Below are 20,497 nucleotides of genomic sequence, written 5' to 3' on the forward strand. Positions count from 1 at the left end.
CTCAATGATAGAGGTTGGGTTTCACTGCTAGCTTTATTAGAGAGCTAGCGGCCCCATTATTGCGTAGGCAAGGTAGGGAAAGGCATGGGGTCATTTTCAAGGATCCGGCTCCGTTTTAGTGGTTAGAGAGACCAGTAAGAGTCCCAACGGTCAGATGGAATCTAGCACCCATGGCCAGGGTCTATTTGACAATTGAAACCCTCAATGGCCTCTCCAGCCATTGGAGACATTCCCAATGCCATTTTAAAAAGAGATGGAGAGAGAGTGACATAGGTTGGGCACCCAATAGAGTTTCGTGTCAAGCCTTTTCCCTACCTCAATATATAATTTGAAAAAGTATAAAATTAAAAGATTATTACTAAGGAGATATTCATTTGGCTTGCATGAGATTCTTTTTCTAAAAGCTAAGAATATTTTAATTCTTTGGTATATTTTCATTTTGACTATGAGGTTTAAGTGTTAACCACCAAAGTAATTAATGGAAAATATGCTTTAGCTATGTAATTTTTTGTTTTTGTTTTGGTAAATATGTAATTCTAGATAAGGTATATAAATTAAAGAATATTTTAATTCTTTAGTACCATTGATGATCATCTGACATAGCGATCAGATATCGGTATCAGGTCTGGTTGACACCGATCCACAAAGGTACCTACTTCTGTTCTATACCCATACGCATCGGCTGTATCAGCCGATATTAGAACCAAGGATTTATTATTGGTGTCCATATTGACCATATGATACAGATTGGTATCGATAAGCATTGGTGCATATAGATCATTTTTGCCTTTGCATTTTCAAGAAGCGCACAATTTTTTTACTGTTTTACCCTTAAAACAGTATAGGCAACCAATCTAGATCGGTTAGGTATTAGTATCGGTGGCCGATACAATATCAATACTTAAAACCATGCTTAGAACAATGGTACAAGTCATGGTTTTTGAGCACGGTATCAAAATAAGTATCTATCATCTCCAAAACCATTACAATATCAGATCACTCATATGAGATAGAAATACACCTACTTTACCCTAAAAAATGATTTTCTTTTTCCCTCTGGATTGTACCATTCAACTGATATGCTATCGGGTAAGTATCAAAATGGAACATTTACCAAACCAACACGGTGATTCAACATCGATACTTACATGATTTCAAGTATCGGCTTGGGATCAACTGTATCAGCTATATCGTATCAATATTGGCTAAGACCGATCTCCGATCCCTAATTAATCCAGATCGGTTATCCAGATTATTTCAAAAGTAAAATAATAAAAAATTAATATTTTTTTTTATAAAGTAAGGGCAAAATCGATCAATACCCCCGATCTGAATTGGTATCAGATTAATATCGGTCCAAACAAATTATAATCATAGAAGGGTTGAATGGTCCAGACAACTGATGGCCAGTGATGGACTAAGCTATGATGATAATTGTACTGCTACGATCAATCAAAGTGTTTGAATATATACATCCTAACAGTCAGAAATCAGAATAGCCTCCTCATACCCATTGTCTGGGTGGTGGAAGCAATCAACAATGGCAATTCATTGGTCACTTGCGATTTCTGTAATAATATCACCGATCTTTTTATTTTTATTTTTTTCATAATCATTTTTTCCATTGCCCAAAACCTCAAAGTTTCTAACTTTCCACTTCTCTGACACTTGTTTTTCCTAATAAAATCTCTATTCTTTTTGGGTTATTTTCTGAAACTTGAAACAGAAGACTGAAAAGTATCCATGAAAATTATGAAACTGAGAAGCTGCATAAAGTAAAGATCTCAAAAGAATAAACTGAAAAAAAATAAAACATGAACAGAGGAGCAATGGTGATGAACAGGGAAGAAAGGAAAGGAGATATGTCAGGGAGGTGTTGAGATTGAGAAAATTTCATTATCAATTCAACCGAATCAGACAAAAGCTTCCACAAACAAAAGAAATGAACTACTTCAAATTTAAGGCAACCTCAGGAATCTCCAGCCCCCAGTCCTCTTCCTCTCATCATTATTTCACATAAAAATGAGAGTTTCCACCCAACCAGAAGAGGAAGCAAAAGAAAAAATAAATAAATAAATAAAAGATTTTCAGTAAAAAGAAGAGGCCAACCCAAGTACCCAACAGAGAAAAGCAGATTCCATCAAAAAAATAAAAATAGAAAACAGAGAAAAGCAGAGGAGGAGGAGGAAGGGGAAGAAGTGAAGAACAGGGGAGAAAAAAAGGAAAGGATTTTTCTAACTTCTTCATTGCATTTGAAAATCTCTAATATTTTGATACATTCTAACATGGGATTTGTGTCTAATGTCTGGTTTTGTAACAATATAATCAGAGAAGACAAGAAACTTCCTTTCCTTTTCAAACAAAATATTATAATATTTCTTTTTACAAAGGAGAAGAAAGAAAGCCGCTGTTTTTTTCTGTGGGGCGGTCGGGACTTGGGACCAGAGTGGGGGGGAAGATGAGACTTGAGAGGGATAGTTTGGCTTTCCATTCCATTGAAGCTTCTATCTGAAGTTCTTTCTTCTTCATGTTTCCTCTTGGACAGTGATGTTTCCTTCCCTGAAAGTCATACCCACATTTTTATTTTATTTAATATTTTCTTTCCCGAAAATTTCTGTCCTTCAAGAGTGTGTTCTTCATCAATAAAGCTCACCTCAAAATTTTCAGCTCTAGCTGCTGCAAACAAAGAGAGAGAGAGAGAGAATACTAGAAAAAGTAGAAGCAAAATTAAAGAAAACTACTGGTTCACTAAACAGATCCAACCACCCCCCATCAACTGCTTGTTCTCCCCCACCCCCTTTTCTATTTAACATTCCTCTCTTCTCTCTCTCTCTCTACCTGTGACTGCAAATGTCTGAAAGCTTCTTCCTTCCTTCAACAATTTCATCAAAGAAATCATCAAGCTGCCCAATGATGCTTTCAACTCCAGATCTCAAAACCCCAAAATAACCCTTCAAGTTCTCCACCCTTTCTTGAAGTCCAACTTCAGATTCACACTCTGGAAGTCCTCCCTGGGTAGCCATCCTCTCCAGTTCTGCTCTCACCTCATCCATGGCTACCCTTGCTCTCCTGAATTCGTACAGAAGGATCCCAGGTCGCTCATCGATCCGATTGACCTCAGCTGCGACTCTCTGCTGCAATCTTGCCATGGATACCATGAAAGCCGATCCAAAGAACAAGCATCCCTCGTATCCTCCTCGTCTGAAGCTCGATTCTGGCCAACAATACACCAATCCACAAAGCAGGATCATGAGAAGAAGTGAGCTCACGTTCCTCATTGCGTACAGAACCCCACGAAACCCATTGAACCCATTGAGCCTCGATTCAATTGAGACCTTCTCATCGAACCTGAGAGACAGGGGTTGGATTCTATTTTCCATTAAAGCCCTGTTCTCCTCTTCCAAACCCACAACTTCTCTGCGACATCCAGAGATTGCCCTGATCACCTGTTTCATCAAAAATTAACAAAAGAAACCAAATTCATTGCTTTTAATTAGGAAAAGAAAAAAAAAATGGAATTCTGGTTTTGGATTCTCTCGTTTTAAGATTGTGATTGACCTGACGAGATAACTGTGGGGTTAGATTGCGATGGGCATCGAGGGTTGAAGCAATCTCAGCTCCTGCAGAATAGTAATTCTCCATGCCTGAAATTCCTGACTTGAGGACATGACAGGCCTCCCAAAGCCTTGAGCTTTCATCCATGTACTCATCCAGCCATTTCTCTCCCACAGGTAGATGAAGCTTCTGAACCAAAATGGTTAATTGGGTATGGAAAGATCGCAGTAAGGAGAGAACCCTTTGAAGAAATTGAATTGACATGAAGTTGTTTGAGAGGAAAGAGCGTTCGAGATCATCAATCCCACGCGTAAGAAAGGAGTAGAAGCCATTAACAGAGGTGGTGGTTGATGAAGGATCCATCATAAGAAAGTAAAGGAGAGGAATAAGGTATGGAAGAAAAGGTGATAAAGGAGAGATATTTAAATTGAAAGAACAAAGAAGAAGAGGAAGGAGAGGAGAAGAATATCAATCCCACGCGTCAGAAAGGAGTAGAAGCCATTAACAAGGTGGTGGTGGATGAAAGATCCATCATAAGAAAGTAAAGGAGAGGAATAAGGTATCGAAGAAAAGGAGATAAAGGAGAGATATTTAAATTGAAAGAACATAGAAGAAGAGGAAGGAGAGGAGAAGAATATCAATAAGGAAATGAATTAAAAGCTCAGGTTTCCATGGAGAAAAGGATGGTTGGGAGCAATGATGGGTGTTTCCCATGGAGGGGAAAGGATGATTGGGAATCTGCCATTTTCATTGTTTAATGGACAGAGAGAGAGAAAGAAAGAAAGAAAAAAATAAAAAAATAAAAACCAAATAAAAAGGTGGAAAACAAATTTGAGAAAACAAAATTCAAGCCTAATAGTAACACAATTTTCATGGGTTCTCTTCAAATTTCTTCTCTTTTTGTGTTTCTTCTCTATTAAACCCTTATTTCTCTCTCTCTCTCTCTCTCTCTCTCTCTGTTTCTTTCCTCTTAAACCCCTCTAGAGATGTCTGTAGGGGAGACGCACAAAAACACAAGAGATTGAGATGGGTAGGGGTGGCAGTGAGTATAGTAGTATCTCTTTACAAATTCTTTGATGTTCTTAATATATGTTAAGAGTTTATTTTGGGTGAATTGAGTTTGACTGTGTTGACTGAGATTCTCCATTCTTATTCTTCAGTTATTCCATTTAGATTTAAGAGGTTTTCTCCCTTTGATTAAGTGCTCTTCCTTCCTCTTTTTCTTCCTCGAGCAACTGACTTGCTCCTTTGTTTTTCCCCACCGTGTATTCTATTGAAATTTGTGGTCTATTTCTTCTAGTTATTTATTTCAGTTTGATTCTTTAAAGGGGGGAATGAAGGAATGATGGGGTTCCTTGTATTGAGATCTATATCTTCTTACAATGCGGAAAATTCGTCTTTTTATGCTCTCCCCAAAACATTCTATTTTGATATAATATTTTTGTTTCTCATGGAACATATGATGCTCCCTACAACCCTTACAGTGCACAAAACCCACTAAGTCAATGATCCATACCACTCAATTAGTGGGGCCATCTCTTGGGTAGATCATGGTCTTGACCCACAAATCAAAACGGTCTGATCTAGAAAGAAAACTTGGGTGGTTGCAAGAGAATTATAATAACAGGTTCATATTGGTCTCCACTGATGATCTTGGGGTTTACTCATCAATTTTTCTTTTAATAATCTGATAGATGCATCAAATGGATATGGTTACATTCACATAATAGGGAGCACTATCCATAACACTTCTTGTGAACACCACCCATTCCTCTTTCTCTCTCAATTTCAAATCTTATTAGTGGAGTGTTTGTAGTGTTTCTTGGTGGAAGAGAAGTGGGGAAAGGAGGGGAGGGGGTGTTAAGTATCTTATTCTTAAGATGATATTTTATGGACTTTATTTTTGTTTTGTAGAGTGCTCGTGGGTTTTTGAAGAATGGGACACTTGAGAGCATGTTGGTCTTTTGAGATCTCATCGGAAAGTGAGCCAAAGAGTTCTATTTTAACTTTTTTTCCTCTGCAGCTTATATATTTTTTCATCTATTTTCCTTTGGGTAACATCTAGGGGTGTCAAAGGGGCGGGTTGGGTCGGTCACGGTCGGGCTTAATCAGACTTATTCATTTGAAACCCTTGCACCTTGAACGTTTAAGTAATTGGACCTAAGTTTGAGGGGTAAGATATGATTTATAATTAGGTCGATTGGTGTCAGGCTTTAATCAGACTATCTTAAATGGGTCTTACATGGGCCTTAAACTGGCAATGAACCTACTTAAGTCTTAACGGGCTCTAATCGGGTTTTAAACGTACCAACCTTAAAATCATTTTTTTAAATGGATTAAATGTCCAGAACTCTTCTATTTGAACATAGTAAAAGTTGGTAGTTAGGGTTAAGAAGATAAAAAAAACAGCGTGTTCTTTTTTATTTTTACTTTTTATAGTCTCATGTTAGTGAGGAAATGTTGAAACGGTAATAACAAAATAAAATAGCTGCAGAATGAGCATTATAAATTGGAAATCAATTAATGGGCACAAAAACCAAGGATTTATTGAAGCTATATAACATTAACATATACAAAGAGTAAGAAATTTAACCTACAACTGGATAGTTAATAAGTATTAAAACCTTCAACACCAGTTGAAGGAAACAGTAGATGAAATCACAACTCAAGTATATAGAAGGGCTTGGTATGTAGCTTAACACTACAGCAAATCACCAAGGTCTAATGGCTAGATGTGATACAATATCCTATGAAGGAAATTAGAAACTAATGAGAGAATAACAAACTTACAAGCCACAGGAAGAGTTCAGTGAGGGACTACACTCTCAAGCATGTTTCTTAAGTGAGTTGGGTCAGTCGGGCTAAAGGGCTTGGTTCAAGAGGGTCTCTTATGCGGTCGGGTTTGGTCGGGCGCCTAACGGGCTAGTAGCATGCACTGTGAATGGGCCAGTCCAGGTCGGGCCTTAAGCAAGCCAGGCTCGATTAGGCCTACCAGTGCAGGCTCAAGATTGACACCCCTAGTACCATCCATGTGTCTTGCAAACCATAACAACTGACTATCAACACCCTCATCCATTGCTAATTTCAATATGAAAAGAAAAAATTTATCAAGAACAAAAAGCAGATAGATAACCACTCATGGACCCAAAGTTTAGTGAATAGCTAGGTTGCATTTAAGAAAAGGAATTCCTTTCTAAAATAATGTTAGATTGAATGATCTGCAATATCTATAATGCCTTTTTAGGAAATGAAAAGTCATCCTCAGGATTCCTTTTTGAAGATTTTTTATTTTTTTATTTTTATTTATTCATGAAGAACAGAGTTCATGGTTTCATTTGACCTTTATTGTAGACATAGGTAATGATATTTTTGATTGTATACAATAGATAATGAGAGTTAATGATATGTTAGTTTTCTTTAACTTGTTTGGAGGGGGACCCGCATACTTTTAATGTTAGTGTTAAAACCAACTCAATCTTTATTTCTTCAAGTAAAAAACATAGATGCGGTGTGAAGTCACCCAACTACAAGTCCGTCCGAATTACGCATAGTCTTAACCTTCTTTCAATTTTTTTTTTTTCTTTTTTATTTTATAAAAGGACAAGGGGTGAGTTCTTTGGGAATTCCTTTCTTTTGTTTCATATTAGTGTAAGTGTGAGTGTGAGTGTGGGTGTCGGAGAGAACAAGAAGAGAATATGTTTTCTCCCGTGTTCCTCTTATGTGGGTCGCAAGGTGTGGCAACATTTTCTCTATCAAGGAAAGAAAGGAAAATACTTTTCATGATAGGTTTTGGTCCACCTAAAAGGTATTAGCGACAATATTTTGGTATTTGAGACAAAAAAATTTCGTCCCGAAAACCCCTTTTCTGGTAGTGTGAACTGAAATTATCGTAATTTTATTTATCCACCTTGTTAGATGAGTCGATTTTTATCCAAGAAATATTATTATTCTTAATGTTTAATATCCTCTAGTACTGGTTAGAGAAGAGATTTATAATCTCATTACTTATTATAGTGGAAGTTTTATCAAGACAAGGTCTCTCAATTTTTCTTTTTCACCAAGTTTTCCATGTTAAACTTGGTGTGTGCTTTAATAGTTAGCTTGATTTGTTTCAATGTGTTATTTTATTTTCCTTATACTTTGTTATCGATGTGTATCTCTATTAAATTGCAAATAGGTAGGAAATGGTTTGTCTTTCCTACCATAATGAAACACAACCATTTAAGAAATCAATCGTAAGGTTACACCATGGTGGGTGGATGGAGAGATTATTTCTCTCCATCATGGGAGAAAATAAGAAAACTTTCTCTAAAAATAAAATGATTAAGTGTTTCTTGTATCCTTCTCCAATCAAAGTAGCGTCAAATCTTAATCTCATGGTTGAAGAGATTCTCGTGTGGGTCTCAAAACAAAATATTATAATGAAAACTCCTTTAAAATTTTCCTTTTATCTAATCTTTTTTTTTTTTTTTCAACCAAACTATATAAGAATAACATTGTGCAGAAAGTTTTTTCCTTCCCACACATCTTCGTAAGAAAGTAACTAGCAGTTTTAAGATGGTAAATTCAACATGAAGCGATTAAAATTTACATTCAACCTTGAGAAAGAAAAAAAATAAAAATAAAGTGGTTAAAGTTCACCTTAAATATTACTTTTTTTTTTGTTAACCAAAGTGTTTGGGCCAACTTATGGGCACTTCAACTAATCCTCGGGGAGACTAGCGTAACAATCATCCACCATGGTCTCCATTTAAATTGCAGATGCACAGATGGGGAATCGAACCTGAGACCGTGTGCCTATCCATGCTTATCCACACAATCTTCAATTCGTCCTAACTATCTGGACAATCCACGGATGGATACACCTACACACCCACACACACAATGCGTACGATAAGGTTCGATCCAATGACCTCCTCCCTTGGGTGCCAGCTCTTTAAGCCGGCCACCACTAGGCTATCAGAACATTACTTTACCTAACATTATACAAATTGAGATCTTGGTCTATGCACGGCATCCGAAACCATACCATTTCATTCTTTAGATCTGTAGACACTCCATCCTAGTAGACATGTCATATTAAATACATTTCGAAGAGTAAGTTTCAAAATACCACATTTTCTTTTTCCTTGTTTTTGTCTCTTACAAGGTTTGAACCATTGACCTTTCTGATATTGTTTTCTGTAAAACAAAGTAGTGGGATTTTTTGTCCCACGGTGCTCATGGAAGATAGTAGAGTGTGGTTCATATTGTATTACGAGACGTACAAGGATAAAATGACTCTTAAGAGAGGGGCAGAGGGGGGAAAATAATCCTCTGTTTTTCCCATCCCTGTTTTTCCTTGTTTTGCTACCTGCAAAACGCGACACGTGGACAACTTTATGAGCAACGCACCGGATGTAATAATCCTCACACAATCTTGATCGTTGGTCTCCTTATTGTCCACGTGTTGCGTTTTGCAGGTAGCAAAACAAGGAAAAACATAGATGGGAAAAAAAAAAGATTTTGATCGGGGGGGGGGGAGGGATCTTACACACATAGGCCAATCAAGTTTGTGGCGTGACAGGGGTCTAATCGAAATCGATCAATTGACATCCCCATTGCAATGTAAAGAACAACCCGCATGAGGCTCCCGCGACTGTAATGTCTGACAGGGCAAGTAGCATCATATATCATATGGGTGTTTATAAGAGAAAAAGAAAAACAAAGGTGATATGGGTGAAAGAAAAAAGTACACATTCTGTGAAAGTAACTCATAGGATAACAGAAACCCCTTGGCATGAATGAATAATCTCATTCATCTGTGTCCATTGATCTATACAACATGGACAGATTAGATTCATCGTGGCATGATTTTTCCCTCTACTCCTGGTTATACCTTAAGAGGTCTATATGGGCCAGACCGGGACCTATATGGGGTCAGACAGGGGCTGACAAGGGGCCAGCAAGGGGGCCTACGGTGCCACACTAATACTACTATTTCAATTGAATTGAGTTCTAACTTCTAGGGGACCACTGCCACTGCTTCCATCCTAAGCTGAATAATGAAGTTATTAGTAACTGCATTATCTGTTTAAGTGCAATGGACGAAAGTGTTTTCTGCATTTCATGCTGGGTAGTATAGGTGGCACCTAAAAATAAATCAGGACCATTCATTTGGGCCATAACTTGATGGTTGTGGGCCATAATGTCTCATCAGAAGACATATGTAAGATTTTTAGCTTCCAAAAAATTGATCATCATGTCCATTTAAAAACTTCTCCAACCCCAACTTTCTCTCTTAGTCCCCTCACCCTTTTTCTGATTGATCAAGCTCTTCTCCTGTGTTTTTTCTTGCCCTCTTTTCTTTTCCTTACCTTTATAAAGGATCAACCATAACCTCCCTATTATTGGTTTGGTTTTAAGAATGCCGACCAACCAGAAAAAGGAAAATACTAGGTGTGTTAGTTGGGTTGTTTAGTTAAACCTTTGGTTTTGTTGACCCATGTGGGTTGATGAAAACCAACTTGAACCCAAGGTTTTAAGAATCAGATCAATTGATCCGGATTCCTTTCCATTCAACTCGGGTCAATCATGTACAGAAATACCTAGATGCTTGGAATATATCGATTTCAGGACTGATCCGACCAGATTCTGGTTTTTAAACCCTTCTTAGAGGGCCGTTTATTACCTGGGACAAATAATGAACAAAATTTGAGAAAAAAAACATATAAAATGATAGAAATAGAGAGAAGTTTAAAAGGAAGCGTGACTCTTATACTTAAGAAATAAAGTGGAGTCATCATAAAAGACGAAAATCTTATCCCTATTGATGCAAGCTCATGTGCGTTGATTTATAGGTTGATGCAAAGGTCACACCGTCTTTTTAGGGAACCAGCCTCTATCGACTAATTGATGGGACAAGAAACTGAACAAATATGAAAGAAGGTTTGAGGATCAAAGACTTGAGTGCATTCCAAGAGGAAAACAGAGAGGAAGAAATATTTAGGAGATTGAACAATGTTTTGATGGGAATGGTCAGCCATTCATAGAAGCCCATCAGTAGCACCATGGTTTAGGTATCGGTATCAATTTGGTACTAGCCATATTGATATTGTAATGAATGTCATAACACATATCAAATGGTTTTTCCTTTTGATGGTACTTGTTAAAGCAAACATCAAGAAATACGAAAATAAACAAACAATAGATCCACACAACATAGAGATTGAATGAAGTTCACACACAGGTATGGTGTGCTACGTCCTCAAACGAAGAAGAAGATGTTTCACTATGCAAAAGAGAGATTATACTCAAGCAGAGGTGAGAAAACTCGCCCTGAAAACCTAGCTCGAAAAACCCCCAAATTACAATAATTTGCTCAATAAGATGATTGTACATTATCTACTCCAAGTCACGGGTTGACCCATCAGGTCTTAATCGATCCGGTCAAACCATACCCCTTTGCTTCCATCACAAATCTCAGAAAACTTCTCATTTGAGTCTCCATCAAAATATGTCCAAGTGAGTCAATCTTCAAAATGGGTCAAGAATTTGAGACAAACTTATCAGTCTTGGGTCGCCATCAAAATATGTCGGAGCGAGTCAATCTTCAATATGGATCAAGAATTCGAGACAAACTTACCAGTCTTATTACTAGGGGTGTCAATCGGTCGGGTCGGTCCAATTTTGGTTGGGCTTAATAGGGCTTAAAGACTTTCAAAGGCTGCATCGTGTCCGGCCATTTAACTAATTGGGCTTAGTTATTGAGGGCATGGTACGCTTTATATTCGATTGGTCTGCCTCGGGCTATAATCGGGCTACCATAATCGGGCTTTAGTCGGGCCTTAACCGGGCTACGGACATGTTTAATGTTAAACGGGGTTTAGCCGATTTTTAAACGGGCCCTCTTTAAAATGTGCTCTTATATTCTAGCCCTCTCATGCAAACTCAAAAAAATGATAATAAATCAATAAATGATACTAAATATAACAATTATTTAAAATGTGAACATGTATTTACTTTTTAGTTTTTACTCTTTAATTTGGGGGGTAAAATAGGTATTCTAGAATCATTAAAGGGTCGGGCTAGGCCGGTGCACAATAGGCCGGTCTTGGTCGGGTGTTATTTGGTCAGTCTCGGTCAGGCACCCGACGATCCAAGTAGCAAAATCGAGACCGACCGTTTATAAATGGGCCGGGCTCAAGCCCGACACTTTTAATAAACGGTCCGGACTGGGATGGTCTATAAACAGTCGGTCTCGATCGGTTTAGTTGGGTCGGGCCACGAATTGACACCCCTACTTGATACCATACTATATATATATATATATATACACACCTTTTTAGTGACACATATCAGTATCGGACTGATTTATATCAACTGATACAGACGATATGAAACCGATACCAAAAACCATGGGTAGCAGCAAGAATATGGAAGGAGAAGGTCAACTAGATGGGTAGCATAGCCTTTTAGAAAGAAGAAGAGGAGATATGATGCTATGAGGAGAAAGAGGAGCAATTATTGTTTAGGGTCATCAACCCTCTTGTTTGGTCTAGAACCATTACTTTCTTTGACTATCATTGCTGGTGATGAGATTTGCTTTTTATTCAACTAGGAAAATCATTTTAGATTCCCACTAGCTACTCTCAACAAGTCTTTACCTCATTCCCTCTTAAAGAGATAGAGGGAAAGAAGGCTATGTGGCCTGGGATGTAATGCTTTCTCTTTTGTCAGATAATTAAATGATGTGAATAATAATGAATAGGTTACTGTTTATATTTAGCTTTCTTCTCAGTTGAGCCTTTGGTCGTGTGAAGAGATATGAGGAGCCATAGACGGTGAGTTTTTCTTCTTTTGTTTTTCGGTAAAATTAGATGGTGAGTTAGGTTATATGATTGCGATGTGAACTTGCACAATCAAATGCTGTGGGGCTTAGGTTATTATGTGAACAACTCTAAGGCACTGTTTGATAACGTTTTGTTTATATCGTTTCTGTATTTTCTTGTTTTCAAAAACGGATAAACAACCTAAAAAATGTTTGATAAAGTTATTTTATTTAACTCGTTTCTAGAAATATAAATCAAAATTTATGCCTATTTATAATTCTAAAAGCGACTTTAACGAAACAATTCGGATTTGTTTCGTCGTTTCTAGAAACGAATTTGAGAGAAAAAAAAAAAATGTTGTTGTGCCTAATAAATCTCTCAACTATTTAAACATTAAAAAAAACTGTTGTGCCCGTTTGATAACGTTTTTACCGTTTTTGTTTCAAGAAATGATAGAAACATAAATTTCCGTTTCTAGAAACAGAAACTGAATAGAAGGTGTTTGATAAGTCATGTTTCTGGAAGGCGATAATAACCAACGAAAAAATGGTCACGAGTCCTTTTCAGAAACGGCGAAGTAGACTTGTTTCGCCTGGGTCGTTTCTTGAACCATAAATTGGTAGAAATTTCAATTTCAATTTCTGAAAACAAATGAAACGAAACAGTTTTACTCAACGTTTTTTGTTCCGTTTCTGGACACAGAAACGACAGAAATGATAGAAACGCATTTCTTGAAATATTATCAAATGGGCCCTAACATAGTTCACTATTCTCTAAGAGTGAATTATGCTAGCACTCCCTTAAAAAAAAAAAAATATGCTAGCACTCCCTATTTCTATCTCTCTTCTCCACAAAAGAGAGGGCAAATATGTCTTTTCACATGGAGAGAGAGAGAGAGAGAGAGAGAGAGAGAGAGAGACATGGGAGTGTTGGCGTAGGCCATGCTCCCAAACATAGTTCTTTTCCCCTATTTTTATTGTATCTAATGTGAGAGATTCATGAGAGAGTTATTGGTTGTTTCTAGAAAGAAACTTGAAAACTAACATTTCTTTAAGGGGAGAGAGTTTCCTATGTCGCCACTATGGGAAAGCTTTTGCACACTAGCCACATCAATGGTCATCTTAAAAAAAGAAGCATTATTCATTTGGAGTTGTTATATTCTGAATAGGGGAAGGAAAATAATAAACTCATGTGGGAGAAAATTGCACTCTGACATAGTACATAAGTTTTTCTCTTCTTTTAGGCTATGTTTGGTAATTAAGAGAAGAAAAGAAAAGAAAAAATAATCTAGAAAAGAAAAGAAAAGAAAATAGAAGAAAAGAGAAGAAATGGTGAGAAAATAAAAAGAATAAGTATGTTTGATTATCAAGAGAAGTAAAGAAACGAAAAGAAAAAAATTCAAAAATTTTTGAATTTTAAGAGAGATAAACACATAGGAAATCATTGTGTAACCATTCATTTTTTGTCTTTTATGTTTTCATATTTTCTCATGTTTTCTTGTGTTTTTTGCAAGAATTTTTTTTTTGGGAAAGCAAAAGAAAATTTCACAATTTACAAGAGGAACTTTAAATTTGAAAAGAGGAATCTTCTCTTAGGTAAAGACATACCAAGTGCAAAAAAAAATTCTTAACCGAAAGAAAAAATTACACTTCTTTTTTTTCTTTCTTTCTCCTGGATACCAAACATGGCTAGTTATAACATAATTTGATTTTACTCCTCATCGTGTCAACTACAAGTGAGTATTCAAGGTGGTTGTCGTATGAATCTTGTCCCTCATTCCATCCTATCTTGGGTCATATCTTATGATAGAAGTACGCGATTTCATGTCTTGGCTTACACTTCAGCCTATGTCCTTTTCTTCTTTGTTCTCTCTTCCACTCGTGAACCTCCAACTTGCACCAAATCACTCTTCAATGGTGTTAATCATTGGTCTCTTTCATCTAAATTAATGATCAAACCATCTTTATTAAGTTACTCCTGCATCATCAGTTAATTTTCATACCAATAAGATTCTCTTAATTTCCACTAATATATTTGCAGCTTTATCTATTCTAAGATGCATTATTAATCACCACAGTTACTACCCAAAAAAAATTTAGGGGAAGGGAACGCCATCCTTTTGTGCAGGTACACAACAACATATGCAACCAATGGGAAGATTGATGTGAGCATCTTCAGCAAGGGGAGTTCGGCCCATGATTTCTAACCAATTCAATTCAATTCAAAGCTTGATCCTGCGTCCATAAAGAGAGAGATATCACTTAACACTATTTTTCCAACGTAGGTGAAGATAAAATCTACTCTCCACATATGAAAGATAATATAGCTAGTACCCATATTTATGGAGAGCTATTAATACTTTCCTTTGACTTATTAAAGACCCTTTTTTCTGTTTTTTCCCTGGTAATGATCTATTAAAGAGTTAGTATGAGATTAGTGGAGAGTTTCCAAACTTGTTTGCCAAGACGTTGGGATACTTTGATAAAACTAAAAAGGGGATCGTGTGAATGAAAACTCTATAGTAAGGGTGTTAATTGATTCGGTTTTGGTTTAAACGGTGCGGATTGGTTCGGTTCACATTCATTTGACTAAAACCATAACCGCACCATTTACTAAACGGTTCCACTTTCTGAAACCGTGACCGTTTAGTAAACGGTTTCGCTTTCCACGGTTTCTAAATGGTATCGGTTTCACGGTTTTAAACGGTTTCGATTTCAATTTATTCCATACAGTTTGTAAAATGGTTCACAATCAGTTTGATATAACTTACAACCATCTCTAAACTGAAGATCATAAGCTTATCAAAAAATAATTGGCAACCACAAATAAGAGATTCTATATTAACAATGGTATGTCTTAATTTGATAATCTAATGCAATTTCTTTGTATGGTCATTCTCAAACATTTAGAACTAATATCATACAACATCCAAATCCAACAATCTACAACATAAAGTATTAAAATGACAGGTGGTTCAGCCAAAATACCCCATCTATGATAACATAATAACATAGTAGCATATATGGATTACAAGTTCATGATCTAAAGCCTAAACTTTAACTGAATTGCAATAAATCATACCAAAGCAGGATGGACACTTAATTTAACTGTTAATTGTTATATGGATTACTGCCACTTCTTTATTTAATTGTTATACGGATTAATTGGATCGGTTTAAATGGTTTCAATTCGGTTTGAAACCAATGGGTTCCACGGTTAAAATCGAACCGACCCGTTTAGCTAATCAGCCTGAAACTTGAAACCATAACCGCACCATTTACTAAACGGTTTTGCGATTTCGGTGTAAACAGATCAGTTGATTTCGATAAATGGTTTCGGTCACAAATTCACATCCTTACTCTATAGGTGTATTCATATTTTCAATTGACCTTTATATATATATATATATATATTTTTTTTTTTTTTTTTTTTTTTTTTATGGCTAGTGTAAAGGGGACCGAGTTTCGAAAATTATTTGAAGATGACTTACCATTGTATCATTTTCAAGAACCATCATTGTTTCCCATGATTTTCAAGTACACAAGTGAAATGACAGGTATAATCGTCACTGTAAAAAAAAAAAAAGTTTGTTAAACAAAGAATTTAAAACAAAACAAAATTACAAATTGTTTGACAAATTAATCAAAATATAAGCATTTTAAAATTTTAATATTTGAACTTGTGGCCCATCTCAATATTGTAAATGGGCTAGCTTGTGTTGATTTGGACTCCATGGCCTACAATGTTTATTTTCTTTCATGAAAACTCATTCTTCATGGACTCTTTTCAACACATTGAAAACAATTTAAATGAAATATGGCATATTAATACAAATCAAGTGGAAAGTAATTACTAAGTTTTGGAGTCAACTAGCTTTTACCTGAAAGATTAGTCACCCATCAAGAAAATATTTTCCTTTATAGAATTTTCTTTGGCTTGGTAATTTTTCATATTTTTAGTGTAATCTATAGTAATTAATCATAAAATTGTGAGCCTTACTATAACACTTAGTTTTTTTTTTTTTTAAATTTATTTTTTAATTTATTTTTTTATTATTTATTTATAATTAAAAATGAGGAAAACTTGTTGTTACTACATTGTTGAACTTGATATTCATAATTGAGTATTAGTTTAGAGAGTATAGGGAGACTCTTGGGTTTCAAGCTTACATGTAATTTTTCAATCAAATCGGCATCGATCGAATGGCAACCAAGATTAAAAAAATCAAGAATAAAAAGAAGGTACTCAAGAGATGCATTGATATGTAGTCAATCCAAACCATTCCTCAGATATCTAATAATTGGATTTTCTAAGTGGTAGAACAAATCCATGTCTTAATATAATTTTCACCATCTATGATGACAAGTTTTTGCCATAACTAAGTCTGAGTATCACAACCACCATTACTACAAGAAAGATAATAGCTGATTCATACTTTGAAAATATACTCTTGTGATTGGGATTGAATCAAAATCAACAAAAACAATTTTCTTTTAATTTTTTTTAATAACATAGAAATCGGAAAGTTTGATTACCAACTTCCTTGATGTTGGTGTATGATGTCTTGTATTCCGTCGCAGTTTAATCTAGGGAATACTGGTGCAGCACCTAGACAGGCAGGAGGCGGTTCCGCTAGCCGGTTAGCGGGCCGTGGGGGTTGCAAGGGGGGCAGGAGGTGTAGGGGGGCGCAGCCCCCCGCTCGAATTTTTTATTTGAGGGCAATTGTAGTTTAATCCGGATTAAGGTTTTTTTCGCTATATATTTGTAGCGAGGGTTTCTTTCTCTGTAATGCAAGCAATACTGAGAGGTGTGAGAACGAGCACTGTAACCCTATTCTCCATTGATAGTGAAGCAGGATCTCATCTCACCGGGGACGTAGGCAATCTTGCCGAACCTCGTAAAATCCGTGTGCATTGTTTGTTTTGTTTTTCCATTATCTTCTGCATCGTTTTAGGGTTGTATTTCTACACTTGACACCAAAGGCTTTAGAGGTTTTTGGGTGTGCTTGATAGCAGCGAAAAGTGGGATGCCTTTCCTTGTCTCAATCCTCAAGCCTCCGCGCTGTATCATTAACTTCTAAAGAGGTTTGTTCTTGTGGGGTAAAAAAAACAAGAGATTAGCGTGAACCTCATTGGCCATGAGAATCAACATAATATTGGAATATGGGGAAAGGGTACGTACGATTAAAATGATATGACCCTAATGTGTACATCATTCTTTGAGTGGAATATAAGATAAGGGATCACTTGGTGAAAGAGATGCAATTAAGAAGAAAACAAGGCAAGAGACAAATCTTAGGAGATGCCTTTCTTCTTCTTCTTTTAACCAACGTAGTATTATTCTTAATTTGTGACTAGATGGTTAAGTGGTTGAAATAGCCTTTTGATATTTTCGGGGTAAGGTTGTGTAGTTCTCGTCCCTATATTTCCTGAACCTCGCATATGCGGGAGTCGTGTGCATTAGGTATGCCCTTTTTAGTACTATTCCTAATATATTTTTATATAATGTGCATTTGGGTTTTGGACCTAACGAGGTAATGAGATTACACTAAGTATATAGCCATCTTATATTTCATGAAGTATTAAATGTAATAGTGCAACTTTGTTGATTTTCTTTTGATTGTCCCTTGTCTTGTTCTCAAAAGTTAATTAAGTTGATTTTCAATATAAGTTGAAAATTACTCATCTTATTAAAATGATAAAATATTAAAATGTGTTATATTAAAAAGATTAGAAAAAAAAAAAGGTACAATTATTAACTATAATTATACCAAGATTTTTCCTATATATATAATAGTCACAGCCTTATCAAACTTCAAGACACATCAAAATCTGCATAAGAAGATCTGCAGAAGAGTTTTCAGCTTTCGTTTGAACAAGATGTATAAGATTCCTAGGCCGATCCAAAAAATAACAGTTTCAGAATCATGGAGGGAAGATCCACCAGCGCATTTCAGCTGGAAGATCTCAAGCTTTTTGCGATTTTTCGATCTTGATATGGAGGAACATTACTCTGGTTTCTTCATGGTTGGTGGCTACAAATGGTATGTATATATATATGTACAATATATACTATATGGTCAAAAGAAAAAAAATAATCTCTATTTAATGAGGCTTCTTCCCATTCGTAGGAAAAATATCATATAGTAGTGATTTTTTCGCAGCTCTCATAGTTTTTAATTGCAAAAGTATAGTAAGATGATCTAACTCGTGAAGAATTAATATTATTAGGAGACTATGCTTGCATCCAAAGGGTAACGAGAATGAAAGTGGTGAAAGTTACATCTCTCTCTACTTGGAGATGATGAAACCAACATCTTCAACTGATTGGGAGGTTCATGCAAAGTTCAAGTTATTCGTATTCGACCAGAAGAATGGCTATTACCGCACTCTCGAAGGTAGTATATATTGGGCAAGTGTTTCCTGTTCGAGAGCCCCATTATGTCTGTGGCATGGGGCAACTCTTGAACATAAAACTTTGTCCCATGCATATTTATGCATTTTTTGTCTTTTTCCCTTAAAAACAATATATTAATAACCAGATTGAGCTTATTGATCAGAAACCCAGCAGAGACTATTTCATGCAATGAAGAACAAATGGGGTTTTGGGCAATTCATGTCCTTGGCTACTCTCAAAGAGCCTTCAAATGGATTCCTTATCAAAGGGACTTGTGTATTTGGAGCAGAGGTAGTAGTCCAGAATGAAAGAATAGCTACCCTCACAGAATCTCTACAACTACTGCCACGGCAAGAATATGGAGAATCAACATTGGTAATTAGAATTTCTTCAGATGTGAGTGGAAGCTCTTGGTCTGGCTCACCTTTTTTTGTGGGTGGTTATCAATGGTAATCTTTCATCCCTTTCCCCTTGTTGATCAATTTGTCTGATGAAAAATGGGCAGCAATTAAAGTGGAATTTTGTGGGCTCGCAGAATCCTACACCCTATTTTTCGGATTGAGATTCTCTGTAAAGCGTCAGCCTCCCAGTGTGCATTTGACGACTGGAAGCAACTGGCATGCAGCCGAATGCACTCCCAATCGTTGAATGCACATTAGGGGGTGATGCACTGCAGAGGATCTAAGTCCCTATTTTCCACTTAGGGTGGAGAGATTTATATGCCATTCGCATGTGTTGTAATCTACTATGCTAATCCAGTGGGCACGTGGGAGAGAGTCGCGCACAATTAATCTACCGGTGAGCCCCCACATGGTAAGGGAGGAAAGAGAATGTCAGGTGGAGATAAAATGTTAGAAATCTTCTCTTCCACTTAATTGTATGGGAAAATGATGGACATGCTCTTGGGTGCCCAGACTCAGTCTTTCTCTCTCTCCCTTTGGAAATGATTCCCATGCCCCTTACGTCTCACCCCCTCATTAGTTGAGCCATTAGCTCTAAGATAGCTAGCAACATGTCCAACCCTCTCCCCTTAAGCATATATAGAATTTGTGGGGAAAATGATTTCTGTGGAAGAGTGTGGCCCCTGTGCGTAGACATGTGGAGCAAAATGACTGGCCCACCCCCCCCCATGAAATGGAAAATGATAATTCTATGGATAATTTATTGTGTGCTCCCATTGGCCCTCGTGCATGTGCAAGAATCATGCTCCCCCACAAAAAAATACTTTCCTTTGATTTATTGAAAGTTAAGGATGAGAGTTAAATTGTTATGACAGGCATATAAAAAATGATTAAGTTGTACTTCATCCATATAACAAGGAAGGATTCCTTTCTCACTGAGGATTTGACCCTGTGATTAGACTCTGATGTTATAATTAACTCTCACTACTAGATTAAAAACCAAGTCTTAAAGGTGTATGAAAACCAAACCCTAAAATATTGAAAGGAACCAAGTTTTAAAGGTTCTGTTGGGATTGTTCAGGAGAATGATGGTCCAAGGCCAACCTAAAGGGGTAAAAGGGGGCTACCTCTCTGTATTTCTAGAATTGTATGAGGCTTCCTCTCTTCCATCAGATAGGAAGGTGTATGCCAACTACATACTAAGGGTGGTGGATCAGAAGGCATCCGGCAATGACATATGCCATAGAGGTAATTAAACTTTCATATATGAGATCAGAAAGATTAATTTGCCTCTCAAATACATGATTTTTTTTTTTTTTTTCATATATGAGATCA

At 36.5% G+C, this 20,497-nt stretch overlaps 2 protein-coding genes across 2 annotated transcripts in view; one reads left to right on the forward strand and one right to left on the reverse strand.

Moving 5' to 3' along the window:
• Positions 1-2,213: 2,213 nt before the first annotated feature.
• Positions 2,214-4,272, reverse strand: LOC122076420. Its single transcript, XM_042641719.1, has 2 exons — positions 3,559-4,272; positions 2,214-3,446 (listed from the first exon to the last, which is right to left on the reverse strand). The coding sequence occupies exons 1-2, from the start codon at positions 3,919-3,921 to the stop codon at positions 2,835-2,837; spliced, it is 975 nt and encodes a 324-aa protein (XP_042497653.1). The 5' UTR covers positions 3,922-4,272; the 3' UTR covers positions 2,214-2,834.
• A 13,546-nt stretch (positions 4,273-17,818) lies between these two features.
• Positions 17,819-20,497, forward strand: part of LOC122083984 (MATH domain and coiled-coil domain-containing protein At3g58360-like) — a 3,037-nt gene continuing 358 nt past the window's right edge. Inside the window, exons 1-4 of the mRNA XM_042651955.1 lie at positions 17,819-18,408; positions 18,596-18,762; positions 18,925-19,210; positions 20,244-20,410. Coding sequence (XP_042507889.1) covers positions 18,245-18,408; positions 18,596-18,762; positions 18,925-19,210; positions 20,244-20,410 — 784 coding nt within the window. The 5' untranslated portion in view covers positions 17,819-18,244. The remainder of the gene's footprint in view (positions 18,409-18,595; positions 18,763-18,924; positions 19,211-20,243; positions 20,411-20,497) is intronic.

The sequence above is a fragment of the Macadamia integrifolia genome, chromosome 1 (genome assembly GCF_013358625.1).
Source record: "Macadamia integrifolia cultivar HAES 741 chromosome 1, SCU_Mint_v3, whole genome shotgun sequence".
NCBI lineage: Eukaryota > Viridiplantae > Streptophyta > Magnoliopsida > Proteales > Proteaceae > Macadamia > Macadamia integrifolia.